Source organism: Stegodyphus dumicola, chromosome 12 (assembly GCF_044657685.1).
Source record: "Stegodyphus dumicola isolate Sdum_Otavi_A_Nest chromosome 12, ASM4465768v1".
NCBI classification, from domain to species: domain Eukaryota; kingdom Metazoa; phylum Arthropoda; class Arachnida; order Araneae; family Eresidae; genus Stegodyphus; species Stegodyphus dumicola.
Window position 1 is genome coordinate 74,843,336 of NC_140779.1, and position 21,680 is coordinate 74,865,015.

The following is a 21,680-nucleotide window of genomic DNA, read 5'->3' on the forward strand; positions in this document are numbered from 1 at the left end:
CTTGTAACTCATAAATGCTTAACAGCAAGATGCTTTAAAAATGTTTATATGAAATGCCTCTGAGCTAACTTTTAAATACATGTGTTTCAAATTTGGCTAGAGGCAACAAAAGAATTGAATGAAAAATTTTAAAATAAGAAGGAAAAAGTTACTGACATTGAAGTTAACTGTACTGCTTAAAGAGAAATCAAAAGAATGAAAACTGACCTTACAGTCATATCCTCAAACGTCCCAAAAGTTTTAAAGCCTCTGAATGAGAATCCTGCTGATGTTGCAGTTAACTGTACTGCTTACAGAGAAATCAAAAGACTAAAAGCTGACCTTCACATTCTTAAACATCCAAAACATTTTAAAGGCTATGACTCAGGTATAATCTTCGAGTTCTGGTGCCGAATTCTTAGTGCCGAGTTCTGGTTGTGATTAGATGAACTGTTACAGTTTCTGTTCTTTGGTTCTAAATGCCACCAAATATATTTTTGAAAGATCTAAAAAAAACTATTGAGCTTTGCTTTAAAAGCATGATGGAAATTTTGTTGGAGATTATGAATCAGAAGCAAAGAATATTCTGCTTATACAGCTCCTGAAGAAAGTAGCCAAACATGGGAAAACTATAAAATGGATGATAGCAACTACATCAACAGTGATAATGGTGTGTCTATTTCAGATGTAACATTTGTCAAAATCGTAACAAACATCAAAACTGTCAGTGCTGACACTGATGATGGAACTTTTAGAAGAGTGAAAAAACTGCAAGGAAATTTTTCAAAAAGCAGCAACCAAAAAAGGACACTTTGAAAAGTTTGGATATCATTACAAGCAGGTGTTCCCTATTGAGAGAGCAATATCATAAAACATAAATGCTTGTATCAAATTCAATGCAGAAATTTTAAACAACTGTTCCAAAAATAATCAAACATTTATTTCAAAATATTATCTTTTCTTATGATATGTATTATCATATTGCATTCCTTCATATAAAATGGCTTGAAATAAATTGTTAATAGTTAATGCAAATTCTTTTCATAATTTTGATTCATTTGATTAAATAACTTCCTCATTAGTATTAAAAAAAACCTATTCAAAACTCCAAATAACAGATATTCCAGATATTAAGAGGTTTTATTCATGGTCTAAAAGATGGCCTCTCAACAAGATTTGTCTGTAGTAAAACAAAAAGAAAAGCACAAAGACTGTAGTAAAACAAAAAGAAAAGCACAAAGATTGTAAAATTATCAATTTATATTTAGAAATATCAACTATAATTCAATTATAGGGAAAAGAAATAAAATATGATACTCACTTTAATCTTAGCAACATTATTTAAGAGACAGATTTCATTATTTAGATTTTTTGTTGCAAGATTATTGACTGATGTTTGCATATCTTGCAAGAAAGATGCTAAATTTGATGATATTTCATTAAATGCAGACCAATGAAGTACAAGATTATCAGCTTCTGAAATACAACTGGAAAATTCCATGATTGTTTCTTGAATTAGATCCATATTAAAGACTTCAGATTTTGAAGTGACATACAGTACTTTTCCTTTAGCAGTCAATATTTCTCTAATAGTATCAAGTTCTTGATAATATCCCTGCAAAAAGTACACACAGAATCAGACAACACAATTTCTTTTGAATTTATTACTATACATAAAAAATTAACATTTCCTCCCCAATAAGAATTTTCTTGGAGAGGGAAGAAGGTTTTTGTAAATATTGATAATAATAAACCAAAAGACAATGTCTAAAACAAAATATAACTTTATCAGAGTTTCTTACTTCCTTCCACTATCTCATCTACTTTGCAATACAATAAAGCATCAGATTGTTTTTTTTAGTATACCATTAATATATTTCATTGTTGTTTGATATGCAAATTAATTAAATTGTACTGCACTTTCTCCGTATGAGGATAGTTGTTAAAAAGTACTGGAGAGACTGTGCTTTAACGTTAATGTAAAATAAAATAAATAATATAAATTTTTTTTTTGTCTTTAAAAATCAAAATAAGTATAGAAATTACATTATCTTGACAAGATATGCATTTTAGTACCTCTTCCACCGTACTTCCTTGCACATTTTTCTCCCTCACAATTCCCTCCCCCAGCTTCTTAGTGCCGAGTTCTGAAAATTTTAAGAGTACTCACAGAATTTTACTCTTCTTCCATGCATTCAGAGAACAAGTTCTGCTAAATTTTAAAATAGATTTCTTCCTGTAATTATTGTTTTCATCTTACTAGCAGAAACAAATCCTCATAAAATACTTGCCAAGATCACGCCAAACCTTTCCCTTTCTAACTGTTGAACCTTATACCAGCCTAATACAAAAACCAATTATAGCAAAGCAAAGACTAACTGACATTCAGTCTATTATTCTGCTAAGTCAGCTGCACATATACATTTTCCAAGCATTTATGGATGATTTGAGACTTGAGGATACCAGAGACAACAATAAGAATGGGCGAGATTCAAGTTACAGAGAAGTTAGAAGTGAAGATATCTTATATTATAATGTTAATATTATTACGCATTTTTATTGGAATGCAAATTTCTTTTAAACAGGTAATATTGTGATACTTACCTGCAGTTTATTCATGACTACCTTTCATTTGTAATGATCTTACTGTAACCGTGTTCTTCAAAAAATAATTTTGTTTGCAAATTTTCCGCTCTCAATTTTTAGAAAGTAAAATTAGTAAAAAAATGGAGGTTATACAGTATATAATAAAACTGTGAGATTCATAAAAGGAGAAAATGATATATTGCTACTTACATGAAGTTTATATCTGTACATTTGAATTTCTGCTAAAGAAGTAAATTCTGAAACATTTGAGCTACGATATGCTTCAACTATTTTATTCAGCCACAAATTTATTCCCTTCTCAATTTCAGATTCTGGAAGAGTTCTTATTTCATTCAACATCATCAACTTCTTTTTTCTCACAGCAGCCTTTAAATCATCAAATGTTCCATGGATAACTTTTAAAACACTCTTTTCTTCAGGATCAAACATGGCTAACGATATTACTGCATTTTCAATTTCCAAACATGCATTTTCATTCTCTGTAATCTCCGATTCCAGTTCCTAAGAAAATTCAAAAGCCTTTTAGCATCATTTACATTAAGTTAATGTAAACAAACATGAGAATAAATATGAAAATTTTCACCACCAAAAGAAAAAATATTTTAGTGTAACATATATATATGCATGAAAATATCTACTGAATTCAGAAAAATTTCAAGGTACGAGGGCAATCCCAAAAAAAAGTCTCCTATTTTTTGGGGACATAGAGAAAGTTTTAATACGGTTGTTGGCAACACTGTTGTGAGTGGTGCCTTCTACGCTACCACATAAGCATGCAGGCGCTTCGCTCGGATGCTCAGTCTTGGCTTGGCAGCCATTTGAAATGGAGCTCCCGACAAACGTTACTGCCAAGTGCGAAGTGCACAGTTATTCGATTTTTGAACGCAAAAGGCGTTAAACCAGTTGAAATTCACTACCTATTGACGGACGTGTATGGACAGTCGTGCATGGATGTCAAAAACGTTCACAAGTGGCGTAGAGAGTTTACAGCCGGTCGAGTTTACAGCTGAAATTTATGACGAAGAAAGAAGCGGGAGGCCGTCAATTGCTGACGAGACAATCGCGAAAGTTGAGGAACTCATGCGTAAAATTCGGATGATCACTCTGGATGCTCTCTGCATTTTGGTTCCTGAGATTTCCAGAAGCACCATCCACAGGATTTTAACGGAAACGTTGCAATATCGGAAGGTGTGTGCAAGATGGGTGCCGCGTATGCTGACAGAAGACCACAAACGGCAATGGGCACCCAGCGATTTCCACCTGTTCCCTAAGTTGAAGGAACATTTGTCTGGACGACGGTCACCGATGATGAGGTGAAAGATGAGCATGAAAAGCATGGCGGCAAGCTGGTATGACATGGGCATTGTAAAACTGCCACAGCGTCTACAAAAATGCATTGAATGAAATGGCGATTATGTTGAAAAATAAAGCATTCTTCAATCTTTAAAGTGATGTAGCAATTATAGAAAATAAATGGTTCTTTGTATATCTAAAAATATAGGAGACCTTTTTTTGGGGATTGCCCTCGTAGGTTTTCACTAGGAATATTAATTAGTTATAAGCAGAAATTAAGTAACTTGCTGGCTATGTGATGATACACAAATGCTACATAATTTTAAAACAGCTTAATATGAACTCATAAAATTAAGAATATATGTTAAACAATTTTGCTAATTTCTCAGTTTTACAAATGGAATAATAAGAATGAACCAAATAAAACTAACAGAAGTATACACACATTTAAACTATATGAAATTAAGACACATTGCTCAAATGAACGAGTACAAAAGAAAGGAAAAGCTATTATTTTCACTTTTTTAATTACATCTTCATATCTTGGTTAAATTAAGTAACTTCTTAATGGACGTATTTCATTCTGTTAATGAAAGACAGTTAGGATGCTATTAAAAAAGTAATCAGAACTGAAATAAAAATGCACTTGAAATGCCTATAAAAAGCTTAATTGAAAAGCATTACTTTTCAGACTTCTCATAATTCCCAGTTTGTATTTGGCATATATTATACATATGCATAAACACACACAAATAAAAAAACAGCAGACAGAAGTGCAGAATAAAAAAAAATTTGCATTGCAAAAAATTAGAAGTTACTTGCAAAATTATCATAATTTCAGATTTTTCAAAAATAGAACTAATGTTTAATGTGCATATTAAAAAGAAAAATCATCCTTCTAAATACAAATTAATGTAAGCCTATTTTCCCACAAATACATACGCATTTCATTAATTATTTCAAGTACAAAACCTGCACTATCCAATTAAAAAAAGGCATATATATAGGTACATATATGTATATGCCTTTTATATATGTGAACATGTGTGGGTGCAATAAAATGGCGATTGGAGAGGTAGCTGTTAAAGATGTGATATTTATCAGTGTTCTAATTCCCTGGAATGGCTTTTATGGGTAGATGGTATGAAGGACATTCATATGTGGCCATTCATTCAACACAATTTTATAATTAACACAATTTTATAAGCCTTGATAAGCATATATACCTTCACACATCATCATTATGGGTGCACTACGCACCCTACAATTCTATAAATTTCATCTGCAGTACGTATCTTACAACTTTACAGACAAAGGACGAAGCACAGCAGCAAACTACATATGGCTAGCAGCAGCAAGGTGAAACAAGAATAAAAGCGCTGAGCAAAAGTAGCAGGCTTGGTTAGCAGGAGTGGGAGAATCTTGGAGCCATCCTCCATCAAATTCGGGGATAGAACTGAGCAAAGTCATATTGTCACATGTATGGTGCTCAAGGCTCTTGCCAACAACAGGCACTATCTTGCTGTCCTTGCTACAATTAATTTCATGGACTCGTTCTGGTGTTACTGTCAGACAAGTGAGATAAATCGCAGAAACAATGTAGAAATCTATAGGACATATGGGCATCCAAACATCATAAATTTTACCAGCATGCAAAAATTAAGATGGCCTGTTTACCTAATCATAATGCTCAAAAATAGACTACTAGAAAAATATTCACGTACAAAACTAATAGATACTCGAAAAACAGGGATACTAAAACTCAGATGTCTAGACTGTCTGAAGACAGACTTGTCTAACTTAAAAGGTTATTAACTGAAAGACTAAGGCCAACAGTAGAACAACCTGGAATGAAACTGTGAAGAAGGTCAGGCTCTATCATAAGATCTTGAGTCACTGAAGAAGATGAAGAGTCTAGGGATATAAATTAAATCAACAGTGAGCAAAAATGACAAAAATGAAGTAAAGGAAGCAGGATGGAGATATGAAGTTTACAGTGTCTATGCTCAAAATTAAACTAAATTAATTGACAATTAATTTGTGCTGTAACAGTAAAGGATAAGATTTTTAATTCCTTTAAAGACATAAAATGAATAATTAACTGATTACTATACAACATATGATAAGAACAGTTACACAAGTGAATAAACTAAATTTATAAGGTGCATGCTATTTGATTTTAATTAATTAAAACTAATTAATTAATTCACTTTATTATAAATTATATACCTAAAAATTGCAGAAAATTATTCAATTCTAATTATAATGCAACACAAATACAAAATATTATTATACAAAAAATCTGAAGAAAACATTTGATATAAATAAAAATTATTTGATATTGTACATGAAGGGAAATATTCTGGTAACACCAGAGTAAACAGTACAAAATTTTATTCTATGATTCCCTTGACAAGTTTTTCAGAAAAAAATTTGAAAATATGAAAAAATATTTTCTTTTATTGAAAAAGGAATATTAGATACATTTTACATTATAAAAGAATTACTATATATTTACATAAATTTAACTCATTACCCATCTCTTACAATTTTATCTTCTCACATGTTATTCAATGCTACTACATCTAACCAGCAAAAAAAAAAAAAAAAAACATTCAAATAAACATTCTATATAGAACACAGACTAATAATTTTTAACTATACAACATTTATGTCAAATGTTTTAATATTCATTAAATTATATTGCATCACATAATGCTTTAAATTTATGCAAGTCTAATTAAAAAATTAAAATATTAGAATTTCTATTACGAATAGCTTTCTAAAAAAATAAACATTTGAAGATTTCATTCATTCCCAATGATACTCACTCTAAAGTCATTTAAAATAAACATTTAAAACAGCACTTAGAAAATTAAGCAATTTAAACTTAATCTACTTTATTTTAGTCTAAAAGTGAGCAATCAGAATTATAGAAAATAAAAATTATATAAACTTACAATAACAGTTTGGATATTTTGAAATAGAGTTGATTTGTCATCTTGGTTACTTTCAATTTTATGCAAAATATCACAGGTTCGGTTGTTCAGATCCGAAGAATAATTCTGAAATTCATCTAGACGTTTTTCATTTTCTGAATATTGAGCATAAATAACTTTAACACAAGCAAGTTCATTCTCAATATTTTCCACCAACTGGTCATACTTAGTTAAAAATTCAGTCATAGTTATTTCCACAAAAGGACACTTAATAACAGTACACACTTTTTTAAACAGTTTCTGAATGTTATTGACTTGCAGAAAATGTTCCTGAATATCAAACTGAAGATTCTAAAAAATAAAATGAATAAACCCCAAAATAAGTTTTAAAAATGTTTAAACAGATGATAAAACATAACACTAAAAATACAAACAACAAAATATATTCACATAAATTTATTTTCAAATTATGAAATTTAATACACAAAATAAAGTAGATATAAAGAGAAAAATATGAAGCAATTTCACACAAAGTTAATCATTAAATATTATCAATAAAATAAAAATGCAAATAACACAACTTGTCAGATTAATAACGATTTCAAATTAAGGTAATTTGATCTCATAGTGTTGCTTTAAATTTGTCACTAATTTTCATACTTTTCAATTAATGCAATGCTAATCATGATTGTGTGTCAAATAACATCATTGAGGATTAGTACAGATGACAATATTTTGCAATTATCAAATAACAAATATTCAGGGTTAATTTTTGAAAGACAAAAGTGTCAGCCATATGGAGTGACTGCTCTAAAACTAAAAACTATCACTGCTACTAAAAAAATCATTCTGCAAGAAAGAAAGTTTACAGAGTGGATGCTAATTCAAAAGTTCCTATGTTCTAGTTTTACTTGCTTCTGGTATCAAGAACTGATGTTGGTAAAATTATATTTATTACAATTAAGAATGAATCACTATGGAACTGTGAGATGGAATAATTACATGCATTCTTATTTATAAACTTCTGTATTATTTATTGGATTTAATAAAAGAGCTGTTTTTTTACAATGCTATGTATAGTATTGTTAGGATTGAAGATCATATTTCTATTTAGATTTTGCACCAGCATTTACATTTGGTGCTAAGTGACACTCTGTTAATCAAACAATATCCTAAATTCTAAAGAGGTTTCTAAGAAAAACAGTTTTTATATATTCACGAATTTGTATGCATATACACTTGCACTAATGAATTTCTTTGCACTATGCATTTATATGTTATGTTTAGTAATATGTCAATTTTACCTACAAATATATCTCAGTCTGTCAAAAAGAGACAGCTCTAATCTAATAATGTAAATTTTACACAATAATAGCACTCACTGAAATTTGCACAACAGATCTAAATGTCCTCTCAGCTAAATGTCCATGTCGGCTAAATGCATGTGTCGGTTAATCGTCCTATCGGTTAATTGCTGTCGGCTATATGTCTGTAGCCACATTTTTAATTATATTATTATTGTCTACAAATATAAGAAATTAATAGAAGCATAGCTTAATTACAAAATATGCAATATGTTTTTGTTTATGCCCATGCAACTTTCATTAACCTTTTGAGGCCGGGGTTTTGGTAGCAGCAAAAGCTACCAAAGGACGGGTAATCTTGAACTGAATGCATTCCCCCCTTTAAGAAATCATCTCCTATTTGCAACAAAGATTCTTGTGTGTAGTTTAATGGATTCTCAGAGGGGTGCATCTATGTCACAAAAGGAAGACCTTTGAAAGAGATAAGTGGTTAAAACCCAAGGGACGTCGAATTTGACATTTCACCCCACTTTTCAGCCTGGAAAATGGGGGAAAAAGACATGGCCACTAAAGTGGACAACCCCATCTTTTCACAGAGAGGACTCTATGGCCACTATAATGGCCATCCTGTCTTCAAAAGGTTAAAACTTTTATACCAATAAGAAAAATCTACACACGTCATAAAAAGTTTATCTTTCCTAAAATACACTGCCTAGCACTCTCAAAATTTAGAAATTTCCCTTTCTGTCAATTCAATCCGTTTTCAGTTCCATGAACTGAATAATGGTAAACTTCAATACTTCAAATGAATAAATTTTACATCAAAAGTAGCCTATAAATATTTGGATTTTATATGTTTGAAAAAAAAATGTGGCAATAATGTATTAAATGATATTTCCTAACTTATTTGATTCAAATTAATGCATTATATGCAAAACACAATATAATTTTAAGCCATTTTAAATATCAAGAAAAATAGTAGTATCCTCATACATCACAAATGCTGAAGTATAAGGAATTTATTTCAGCCTTTTAAAAGAAAGAAAAGAAAATAATTAACTTACTTTAAGTTTTTGTAGTAAAGACTTCTAGCAAAATACTTGCTTTAGGTTAATAATATAAACTTTTTATACATGGGCTCATTTTTCAGCTTTGCAAAGCAAAATTATAAATAAACTTACTTAGTACTGCCCTTACTATGTATTTCATCTAGTCATCAAATGAAAATATGTGTATTTATATCAATCTTTTGAAATAAAGCAAAAATGCTTTAATAATTTTTTGGCCTTTTTAGAGCTATTTATATCTCACTAAACACTAATTTCTTCCTCAGTTGCAAAATTTTATTTTCATTACTTTGTACATGTATACATATATAATTTTACTACTCTGAATTTTTATTTAATAGACACATCTCTAATTTTTAAATATATATATAATACATAAATTACTCATTTACTAAACAGTAAATTTCTACAGCACATAGAGTTTTATCAAAATTTTGCTCGTCTAGAAAACAATGATGTTTATTTTGTTTGTATTTGACTTGATTAGGAGATATTATTATTATGATAGTCTTGAACTAAAAATAAAACAGTGAAAATTAGCTTTTAGAATTTGATGGCATTAATAGATATTTTAGATTCAGTTATACTATAGCATTTGCAATAAAAAAATATGTGAATATAATTTTAAAAGATTCAACACATTTTTTACTGCTAATCTATTTTTAACACCATATCATGCTGCAATATATAAAAATTTATTAAAAAATGAAAAATTTCTGTTTTTCGATATAAGATATGATAACCTTACGGTGGATTTGCAAAGATTATTGGTTAATGTGACTGAAGATTATTGGTTGATGTGACTGAATTCACAGTTAAATAACTGCATTCAGTATTGGTTACAGCAAGAGGTTTGTTATTTAATGTATTTTGTTCTGGTAGATGAGAGAAAAAGACATTTCTACGGAAATATAGCTGAGATATGATTGAATTTTACATAAATTTAGAACTAGCAGTAAGAAGCATTTAATGTTACTGCACGTGGTTAAGCACTTAGCTGTATTTCAATTATGAAGCTCTATAATAAGTGATCAGCAATGCTCTTTCTAGCAGTCATCCAATGTGTTACTTATATTTAATCAATGAACATGACTATCTTGCAAATATCCCAAAAATCCATTTACATGGAACATAAGGAAACAAAAGATCAGGTCTGTTTCAAGAAATTTAAATTTTTGCCCAAAAAATTAGTTGGCTGCAAACTCTTACTATTACACTGACAGCATTATCTGAAATGAAAGAAATAACATCAGAATACACTCCACATAGCTTGAACTTAGCATTAAGTAATTTCTCAGTAATCTCAACACAAAAAATAATTGAGAGGTTCTAAAAAAATAAGGAAATGAAAAATGACTAATCAAAGTATTAAAAGAGATGTAAAAAAAACTATCAAATTGATATTTAAGAATCCTTCAAAATAGACACAATTTTAATTGTGTGGAAGATTCTATTTTGAAAAAAGGGAAAAAGAAAGCACAGGACCCATAGAGTTATTTAATCCTGTATTATATGGGAAAAAATAATTTAGAAATTTTTCAAAAGCATATGTAACATGTGATTTTTATTTTTCACTTACCATATTTGGGCCATTCAGTGCACAAAATAATTAACTCAACTTTTTGAAGTATCTTAAGTGTCAAAAGGCACTTGGTCTAGTATTAGCTTTTTATATTTATAATAAATTTTCCAAATGATGCCATTGAATGACAAAATTGTTTGGCCATTTAATAATAAATAATTTATTTCAGAAGCCATTTTGATTAACTCTGTACTGTAATGTCAATCGTTGCAATAATTCAATTCAAATTCAGCAGCATGTGCTTAATGATAACAATAAATTCTTAGAGCTATTTTATCAGAATTAAAGTAAAATAAATTAGTCACAGACTAGTTATCACAGAATCAGGTTCTATGTTTGAATTATCATATGAAATTAATTCAAATGCTTTAATTATTATAAGAAATTAATTCAATTTGAGAGTTATACTTAAGAAAATAAATATTACACCTTTATAATCAAGATAAATGAGACTAATAATAATTTGAATGTAGAAAATAATGACTCATCTGACCGTCCTTCAATATATGACTTATTAACAGGAAGTCTGGCTCAAGAAAACAGTTATATTTTCTTCAGCTTCTAATTGCAACTGTATACATATTGAAACAAACACATTGATGGTCAGGAAAAAAAACTGTAATGTTGATAACCGAGCTCAAAATTTACAAAAGCATAAGAGAACAAAAGGTTTGGCCTACAGGAATACAGAAAAATTAATATCTGTAAAAACATTTCTTGATTTAATATGGAAATGTCATCAGAAGTGCTATCAAAAAATTATTTCAGATGAGAGAGAGAGAGGCTGCCATGAAGGTATTTTATAGTTTATAAATGGTCAAGTTGAGCACAATATTTTCTTAAGGAATTGTATTAAAGAAATAAAAAAAAAGAAGATGCCTCAAAAATAAACAATAAAGAACCAAGATTACATTTCTTTCTGCATTATTTTCAAAAAGACCAACGTGATTTTCCCATTTGCAAAAAAATATTTTAGGGACATTTATCAGGTGAGATATGGGCCGATATACAAATATTGTTCTAAAGAACAAGTTACATATTTGGTTGACCACCACAATGGTCATATTGCAATCAATAAAATAAATGACACACATGTTATCAAGTCATTTCCAGCCTAACACTAGGCACTACACTAGAGCTCTCATATTGCAAGACAACTTTAAATATATAAAACACTATTTAAATCCTTTAAAGACTGACTGAAACAAATTTATGAACTATATGTCACATAATATATAAAGAAGAATATAGTAACCGAGAAAGAAAAGTATTATTACAATGTATTCTCTACAGAATTTAATTTAAATTTGAAACAAATATCTAAGAATACATGCAGTGCTTATGATTCTTTGCAAATAAAAATTCAATCTTCAGAAGATGAGGGAATTCAGATGGCAGAAATTGGAAAGTAAAATTGTTTAGAATAGGCTGTCATATGGCTGCAGACTGAATGGCAGCATATGAAAAAATTTCCATACTTTCTTTTGATTTAGCTTTCCCAAACTGAGCACACCTGTACTTTATTATAAACAAAATTTATATGTTTATAATTCCGGTTGCCAAGATTTCAATAAAAGTATAAACCACACCCTTGTTTGGCCAGAAACTGAAGAATCTTGTGGGTCTCAATTCCATCCTGTTTAATAAAGTGCATAAAGACTTATGTTAAAAATTTTGAAAAAATAATAACATATTCAGATTTGTGTACTGGTCAAAATGAAAAGATCAAAATTGTCTTAAGTTTATTTGTTCAAGGTATAGAAATCAGAGCTGAGTCAATTAAAATTAAATTTTTGGTAAGCAGACAAAGCTATTTGCCTAATGATTCAGATTTTGCCATTATTGAGTTACATTAATAAATAATCTTAAAAAAATCCAACTATTTTTTTCACTAGATGTTTTAAAAAATGTTAAATTTAAATGATATAATCAAAACATGTAAAAAGGAGGTGCCATTTAACTTAATCCAAATGATTCTCAACAAAACCTTTAGAAAATTCAGTCATTAACAGAAAAGTAATCATTATAAAGTTTCTAGTACACTAACTTAAAGTGTGCTGGATAAAGTTAGAAAGATTCAAACTCTCAACAAAACCTTTAGAAAATTCAGTCATTAACAGAAAAGTAATCATTATAAAGTTTCTAGTACACTAACTTAAAGTGTGCTGGATAAAGTTAGAAAGATTCAAACTCCACCTCATGCAATTCAAATGTGACTACAGTGAAGATTCAGAATTTAATGCCATTAATATAAGTAATTCTGCAGCAGGGAGACCACAAAGTTTGAAAAATGCCTTTATTTATATTCTAAAAGTAGAACTGTGGCAAGAGAAAAGAAAGGAGAGAACATGATGGACCTTCTAAAATTCATTCCTCCAGTTAAACACGATTACTACAAAAATTTGAGAACAAATTGAAATGACAAAAATTAATTAATGTATTATTTCATAAGCTGTATGTGAGAACATACAGCTTATGAAAAAGGCATTATTTTATTGCTGACGAATTAATCACAAATAATATATTGTAACAGATTTGAAAATACTCATTTTTAAGAAAAATCAGTAACAAAAATATGTAATAGTAATTAATTAATTTTTCTGATGATTACCTTTTGGTTATTCTTTTATATTAATTCTATATGTTGTTAGATGAAAGCTATATTCTTATGCATTCTACAATATTTATTTCAACTTACAACAATTTATGTTACTTCACTGCATTTCTCCAATTTTTGTTCTATTGAGTTAATCAATTTATCCAGTGAAAGACTCATTTATTACATTAACACATTTAATTATTACCTTCATATATTGAAAGACTTCAACACTAATGACTTAGCAATAATAATCCTACCCAAAATACTTACAGTCATAGATGCAATATATTTTTTATAGTTCTTCTTGTTAGAAGACTGAATTGTGACCATTTGATATTTTTCTTGTAACCAAATGGAATTCTGTTGAAGTTGATTCAGCAATTCATCTAAATTTTTTGAACAGAAGTACCACTCCTTGATTTTGTCTTCAATTTCTTTTATCAAGACAGAAGTTCTTGATAATAATGTGTTAAATGTGGCAACAGCTTCAGGACTGAGGTCCTTTTCACATAACAGGAAATATTTTTTGGCCAGACATAGCAATAATATCAATGCAGATAAGAAATCCTGTTGAAAAAACAATACATTACAAATTGCCTTATGAAATATTTGATGCAGATAAGTAACATAATAAAAATTTTACAAATCATCTTATATGTTGTCAAAACAATTTATATTTCTGAATTAGAACAAATTTTAGTTTTGATAACATTAATTTAATTCTGACATTTACCCCATTTTCTATCACTCACTACTAACTAATCATGAAAAAAGTTCTCTTTAATATTTGGACTTCCGCATGACCAACATGACAACAACTTTCAATTATGCTTATTTATATTAGACTGTTCTAGAGAGGCACAGTTTAAACATTTTTTATAGAAAAATAATTGGAAAAGAAAGTTGAAATTCAAGAATTTCTTTTGTTATGAATATAGACTATCTGATATATGATTTCTAAATAATTGACTGCACACATTTTAGGATATGATATATTTAACAGATCCTTCATTGTAATTTAAGAGTCTGATTAGAAAACATTGAAAAATTAAATTTATTAAAATGAAAATAAAATTTACCTTTGCATTATTACACTTTATTTTCAGGTCTTCTGTTGTTGTGATGAATGGATCTGACATTATTTCTGAAGTGCTAACTAAAAACCTTGCAAGCACTTCAGACAATAACTGATATTTCCTGGCAGTATTATTAGCCAAGACTGCATTCATGTAAACATCAAGCACCTATAAATAAACAATTTTATTGCAATCTTCTATGCTTAAAGTATACATTTTCATATGTTTATCAAGCAGTTTCACTTAAACAATACATATTTAAAGGAATCCTACAATATTTTATTAAATAATTATTGTAGTTAATATTCTGTTGCTGAATAATTACAAATTATATACACACACACACACATATATACATATATAAAACTGTATACCCCACTCACTTCAAATTTAGTAGTGATACATAATCACAAAAAATTAATTAGTTACTATAAAAAAATAAGAACGTTAATGTGATATAAATTAAATTTGAATGCAAAGTAACCACCCCAAGCAGATGTGACTGTAATTGAATCTTTACACAAAGTTGAATATTTAAGCACAAGATTTCCATAAAATCAAATTACAGTAAAAGCTTGACAATCCCGATGGCTTGGAAATACTGAATGCTTGATAAATAAAAATTCTAGAGCGTTGAATTGTGATTTTAAAAAGCAGAATTGAATTTAAGTACCAGAAAACTGCTGTTGATGCAGATGGCAGTATGTAAATATTGCATGTCATAGCCAATCATGACTGGCTGCCTTAATGTTAATAAACAGCTGTTGAAGACACTAGCATTTTGAAGAGTTTCAGGAGGTTCATTTAAATGCTTATATGAAGCAATTATAATTTTTTACAGGAAAATATTTGATGATATTCATGCTTATTGCAGCTTAAAGAAGATGAATGACAAATACAGAGTACGGCATGCTGTTGGCTGCAATAAAGCAGAACAGTCAAACAAAGATTACTTTCTTTTCTTGGAATTTATAATGTTTTAACCTTTTGAATGTAAAAACAATTCCAAGCAAGTCAAATAGTTGTCTGGAGACCTATACTTGGTCATTACTACCCCTTCTGAATTAATATTGCTATATTAGCCAAGTGGAATCAACAAGCAACCTACTTAATTGTTACATCTGTGGTTAGAGTGTCACTTGTTAAAAAAATATTCATCAGTACAGGTCATCAAAATCTCAGTTGAACTTCTTCAGAAAGTCCTACACTCCATTGTGAGATTTTGCACGGCTGCAATAGGTTCTGATTTCCTCCTCATGGATGACAATGCTCATTCCGATTGAGGTAAAATCATTAACAAGTATCTAGAGGGTAATGAGTATCTGGGTATCATAAATGAAGGCATTTCTTGCATGGTGTTGCAGATGTAGTTCTCTGAATTTAATACTATTGAAAATCTTTGAGAAACTTTCAGGCATGCTGTCTCTGAATGTTTACCTCCCACAGCCAATCTCAGACAAATGGTAACTGCAATAATTGACGAATGGCCAGTACTAACATCAGCCATGGTTGAAACCTCATTGAAAGCAAGGGCAATGCCGTAAAGTTTGTCTGGAAGCTGGTCACATACCTTATCAATGCAAGTTTGTTTTTTGACACCAGCTGACCCAAATGTAGCATCATCATATAAAAATTAAATACTATTTTCATCTTTGTACATAATGCTTATTTTCGTTCTTGTATTTGCTACTTTCATGTGCAGTTTGATGTAAATCAAAACTTCTTTTCCACTTTTGTTGATTTTACCCAAATATGCTTAACTTCTGGATGCCAGTGTTAAAGTGCAGTTCATGGTAGAAAATCCAAATGAATGGAAGAAGAAATTTCCAGTTTAAAATTATAAGAATGGTCCTCTTACTATCAGTTTCAATATCAAAAGCCCAGATTTAACATTATGTACGATTTTTAAAAAAAACATACCTCAAATATAGAAGCACATTCACATTTCAAATCATCCGTAAGGTCATTTTTCCAGAATAATCTTGAGGCAATGGAATTTTGATGAAGAAAAAAAAAATAGTTAAAAATGAAAGATGGTGTTGTCAGGGTTTACGTGACTGTTCTGGAGGTATGCACATTCCTGAGACTTGACATGTGCACTGCAGACATAGCCGTGATAAAAATGCAAAACACTATCCGAATACGTAATGCTTTGCTTGAATGCTTCAGCATGACTGACAAAGAAGGATCGTACTCTGCTCGTGAAGCCCTTCTATCAGAACAGTGACTCGGCGTTAACAGCTTTCAGGAAGTTCTGGACATTAAAAGGCATAAAATCCAGCCCATGACCACTTACGGCCTGCGGAAAATGATAGATCAATTCAAAGAGACTGGTTTTATTTGATGTGAAACGAGGTAAAGGACGAAAACCAGTTACGGCGGCGGCAGTGGGAGATGTGACCACAACGTTACAAGAATAGACTAACAGTGATGCAAGAATTAGCAGTGCATGAAGATTTGGATGAATGCTGATATGCCTATCAGCAAGGTGTGTAATGTCCTATGGAACATCTTGCACTGTTATCCGTGCAAGATAATGCATGTGCAGAAGTTGCTACTTAGTGACCTGGAAACATGTGTATTATTTACACAATGATTTCTTGCCCCGATGGAAGTGACAATGGATGGCCAGGGAAGATTCTGTGGTCTGGCCAAGCCCATTTCTATTTGCAAGGGTCTGAAAATATTCAAAACTGCAGGATATCAGTGATAGAGAATACGTTCCCACTACAGTCATTACCTCTTCATTCTAAAAAAGGTCACTGTGTGGGTTGGAATAATGGTAGCGTTTGTCATCAGTCCATTCTTCTTCGAGATCACACCTGCAGGTCCCGTTAACTGCACCGTTTTTGTCAAGCAGTATGAAGCATTTTTTCTTAACCATGTCCTTCTGGCAATTCAGCAGTGTCAGAGCGTGGATTGCACAGTATTCATGCAAGATGGCGCTCCTCTGGACATTGCTATTTGTGTGAAGCAGCTGCTGATAGCTCATAAAATCATAAACTGCCATTTTCCTAGAGCGGCCGCCATGCTTGCCCTACTAAACCCATGTGAATTTTGGCTTTGGGAATACCTGAAGAATGTTTTTTATAGTGGGTGGTGTGAGAATCTGGCTGACTTGAAGGCAAGCATCATGCACCACAGAATAGATACCCTTCAAATTGTTGTGGAACACGCCATTTTGCACTTCCAGCTAACAGTGGAACAAGGCAGAGGCCATATCCAATAACTTATCATTAATCATCCGTAAGATGTTTGTTTCATGAAATTCCTCTTGTCACTATTATTGTTTTCGCTGTACACACGTATTCTTTAAAGTGTTCACTGTGAAAAAGTCTTTTTGCCTGTTGTAAACCCTTGGAGTCTATAATTTCCTTTTGGCTAACAATATTCCTGTGTTTAATGATTAGGACTTATACCTGATAGCACCATCTATCGGTACATTTTGGAACTATTTTTTTTTCCTTTGCCAAACAAAATTCCATTGCCTCACAGTTGTTCTGGTGAAACATCAAGTCATAAATTTAGAGCGTTTTGAAATCGCAACTTTAATTATAAGCACCCTATACTTTGATTACTTAAGCTTTCTGATTAAATGAATGCCGGATAGTCAAGCTTTTACTGTATACTTACACTATACATTGTGATTTACCTTCCTATATTGCAAATTAAGCCCTTTAATTATTTACCAATCATTTTCATAGTTATACTAATAAATGTTTTAGGAGGGAAGATAATTTATTTTAAATGATGTCAATCCTAAAACAATTTTCATATACTATTACACTGACAGATTTTCGTAGTTTTATGCTGTAAGTACCTTAAAGATTATTGCACAAAGATGACAACTCATTCTACATGAAAGTGAAGATGTCTTACTAAAAGTGATACGACAAATTTATATATTTCACATAAAACTAATCCTAATTGTGACTTTATATATACAAAGCATTGTTATTTTCAAAAGTTTTAATAAGATATTAATTTACGGAACTAAAAAATGACACTGTACAACTTTGCATACCTCAGAAAAGCATGGAAAGACAAGATCAAGTAGCAAACAGAATATCTTTTTTTAGTTATTCAAACTAGAACAATTTCGAGTTACTAAATGCAAAGATCAACTTTTAAAATCTTCTTATTTGTCATAATACATACATATTAAATTAATCACTCTTTTCACCAAACCAAAGTTAAATGATAACCTTATTTTATACAGGATTAATATTGTTTCTCATTCAACAAAAACAGCCATTTTGTAACAATATTATTCTTGGTAAAATATCACATGAAGGCGAAACTTAATCAAGAAAACTTACAGCAATATTAACAAAGCAATGCCTATGACTTTTATTTCGTTTCCAGCTATCAGTAGGCAATTTGAAGCTCAAACTAATTTTAGGACTAATGACAAAAGAATGATTCCTATTCACCATTTAATATATAGTGTACTCAACCTTTTGGTTTGATATTTTGCTTTATTAACTATTTTTAAGATATACCTGGCTTTTCCTATATTCAGAAGTATAAAACATCACACAAAACATTTAATAATCTGCTAACTGTAAAACTTCAGCTTTAAAGGAAATTGTTACCTTTAACTTTAAATCTTTAATGCAAACCAATTCACTTTCATAGTTTGTTGTTTCACATCCAGGCCATTGAAGATTTAGGTCCAGTTTCTCTTGACACATACTCTCCAATTCCAATGAAGAATTAAACACATTTCTTTTCAAAGCCTGAAAAGTACATTTAAGATAGATGTGACGATAACTGAAAATACCTTTACATATAAAAATACAGTAAAAAAATCATAAGAATAATAAACTATCCTTTGCTGATCTCATAACCTCAGTTAGTTTTTCATAGTACTATGTCTTTAATACCAGTGACATTAAGTCTCATTGAATCTCGAAAAGCAGGTAACATTAAAACTAAAATGGGAAAATATTTCAATAAAAAATTACCAACCTTAGCAGCAGGTACTCGAAACAAGTCATTATCTGCTATAACATCCAGTTCTTTTCTAAGAGATGCAAGGTTTAAAGTCAAGTTTTTGTGTTGCTCCTATAAAATAAATAAATAAATTAGTTGCTAAATTATGATGACATACTGACCAATACTCTGACATGATATGCATGTAACTCTAGGTTATTAGAAACCATTATAACCTAAAACTCTGCATCCAGATACACTTTTATCAGTAGACATATGAATATTTAATTTCAAAAGCACAAAGGTCTTCAGTTTTTCTTTTCTTGACTTGCTAAATATTTTTTTTTTCCCTGCTTTGATTGAAACCACAAAACTAGACCCATACCACAGAAGGTTTCATCAGGTAATCCCTCTAAAGATAAAATACTACTCTACTCTACATAAGAACATTGTTTACTACTTCTAAATGATATGTGCGTAGCAAAATGCATGATAGTAATAGTCATGATCAAATACCAACACTATGAAATAACAAATGCCTCTGGTGGCAATTGCCGAGTCTGGTAGCAAGGTTCATATTTGTCAAAGTCGTTTCATGTCATTCATGATGGCAATATAATCTCCAATTCCAATGAATTATTGTGAATTACAAAGCAGTCATTTCTTGTGAAACACTGTAAATAACACAATCCCTAATGGAAATACAACTTGAATTTCACTTGAAGTGATTTGGAAAAAGAAAATACCAGGCAAACATTATATTGGCAGGTTCATAAAAAAATTCAGAACCTACATAGTATTCAGATTAATAAGGTGCCAGAATGTTTCAGTGAACTAAAAGGTACAACATAGAAAAGTTCAATGACATTTGATTTGTCATGATTATAAGGGGAAATCTTTCTTCTGAAAAGCAACATTAGTGTAAAACTCCAGATATTATGATGATTTGATATTCTTAATGATAAAGACTGTCATTATGAATATGTCTGGTGATGGTAGAGGATATACTTTCAATATTTTTTAATGGTGATGTTTCAAAAGGTATATTGCAAAATACTTGTTCCTTTCTTATATGCACTGTGCTGCAAATTTTAACTGATTTTTTGGAGGAATTTCCTAATGACTGACTGTTTATTTAACTGAACATTGCACAGTGCACATGGGCAATCTGCCCAAATGAAAGGACACCACTTTTTAAGGAACACTGGCTCATGTTCATATTAAAAATGATGAAAGCCATGAAAACACACAGCAACAGATATTTAAAGCAAGCTTGTTTACCAGGATTTTAATCTAGGTCAAACTACCAGTGTTCAGAGGCCTCATCGATTTAATCATGAGTATTGCTATCATATTTTATGATTTTTTCTAAAATAACTATACATATACAGGTAAAAGCAAAACTGTATTATAAATGATAAAATTAAAATGGAAAAAAAAAGTTTAACTGAAGCATAATGAAATCTGTGTGTAATAACTAATTAAAAAAAATTTGTAACAATGTTACAAAGGCAAAAAATTCTGAATTTTAAAAAATGGAATGAAGAGAAAAATATAAATAAATTTAGAAAAGGGGGATAAAATAACCAACTTTAAAAAAAAGAGAGAGAGAAAAGAAAGATTTTTACATCACACTAAAAGGTTTGTTAAGGTTTTTTTATTCTTTCACCAAGCTCCAGTTTATCAACTTGCTCCTAGATTCACTCCTGTTAACACAAATATTTTGGGGTCTCTTTAATTTTATTATCAAACACCACTTTATCAGCACTTAATGCTATTTAAAATTCAATCATAAATGTAAATACAGTACACTCCCGATTATCCACGGAATTGGGTGGCGTGGCCGCCGCGGATAACAAACATCGCGGATAATCCAAAAAAAGCTAAAAACGGGTATAGCAAAAGAGAAAACAGTCATTCCAACTTTGAAAAATTGTTTTATGTAGAATAAAACGTAAAATAAACAGCAGGAAATGTTTAACTAACACTTATTAATTTAGTATATCACTCAAAACTAAAATGCATTTTATTAATGAAAACAGAAAAGTGCTTTGTACTTACGAGAGGCGTGAAGGATACACAGAAAAATTAATAGATATGCACTGTTTTAATACTGTAATGTATTATGTAATTGCAAAAGCATAACTGTAAAACTACACCTTTTTGAAGAAATTAGTCATTTGTGTTTGCTTCTTGCTTTGGAAGCATTTTCTCTTGATCCGAGATTGCATTTTTCGTAGCATAAGTTTTTTGGCCAACTCCACATCGTCTTGTTCTTCCAAATAGCTCAGCAGTTTGT

General features: G+C 30.3%; 1 protein-coding gene across 7 annotated transcripts in view; it reads right to left on the reverse strand.

Annotated features, from left to right (window-relative positions):
- Nucleotides 1–21,680, reverse strand: part of Msp300 (Muscle-specific protein 300 kDa) — a 513,656-nt gene that overhangs the window by 78,919 nt on the left and 413,057 nt on the right. For all 7 annotated transcript variants that reach the window (XM_085806588.1, XM_085806589.1, XM_085806592.1 and 4 more), the window contains 7 exons: nucleotides 19,418–19,513; nucleotides 19,042–19,185; nucleotides 14,450–14,614; nucleotides 13,641–13,937; nucleotides 6,840–7,169; nucleotides 2,776–3,087; nucleotides 1,301–1,594 (listed from right to left, as the gene is read on the reverse strand). In XM_085806588.1, the coding sequence (XP_085662714.1) occupies nucleotides 1,301–1,594; nucleotides 2,776–3,087; nucleotides 6,840–7,169; nucleotides 13,641–13,937; nucleotides 14,450–14,614; nucleotides 19,042–19,185; nucleotides 19,418–19,513 (1,638 nt within the window). The remainder of the gene's footprint in view (nucleotides 1–1,300; nucleotides 1,595–2,775; nucleotides 3,088–6,839; nucleotides 7,170–13,640; nucleotides 13,938–14,449; nucleotides 14,615–19,041; nucleotides 19,186–19,417; nucleotides 19,514–21,680) is intronic.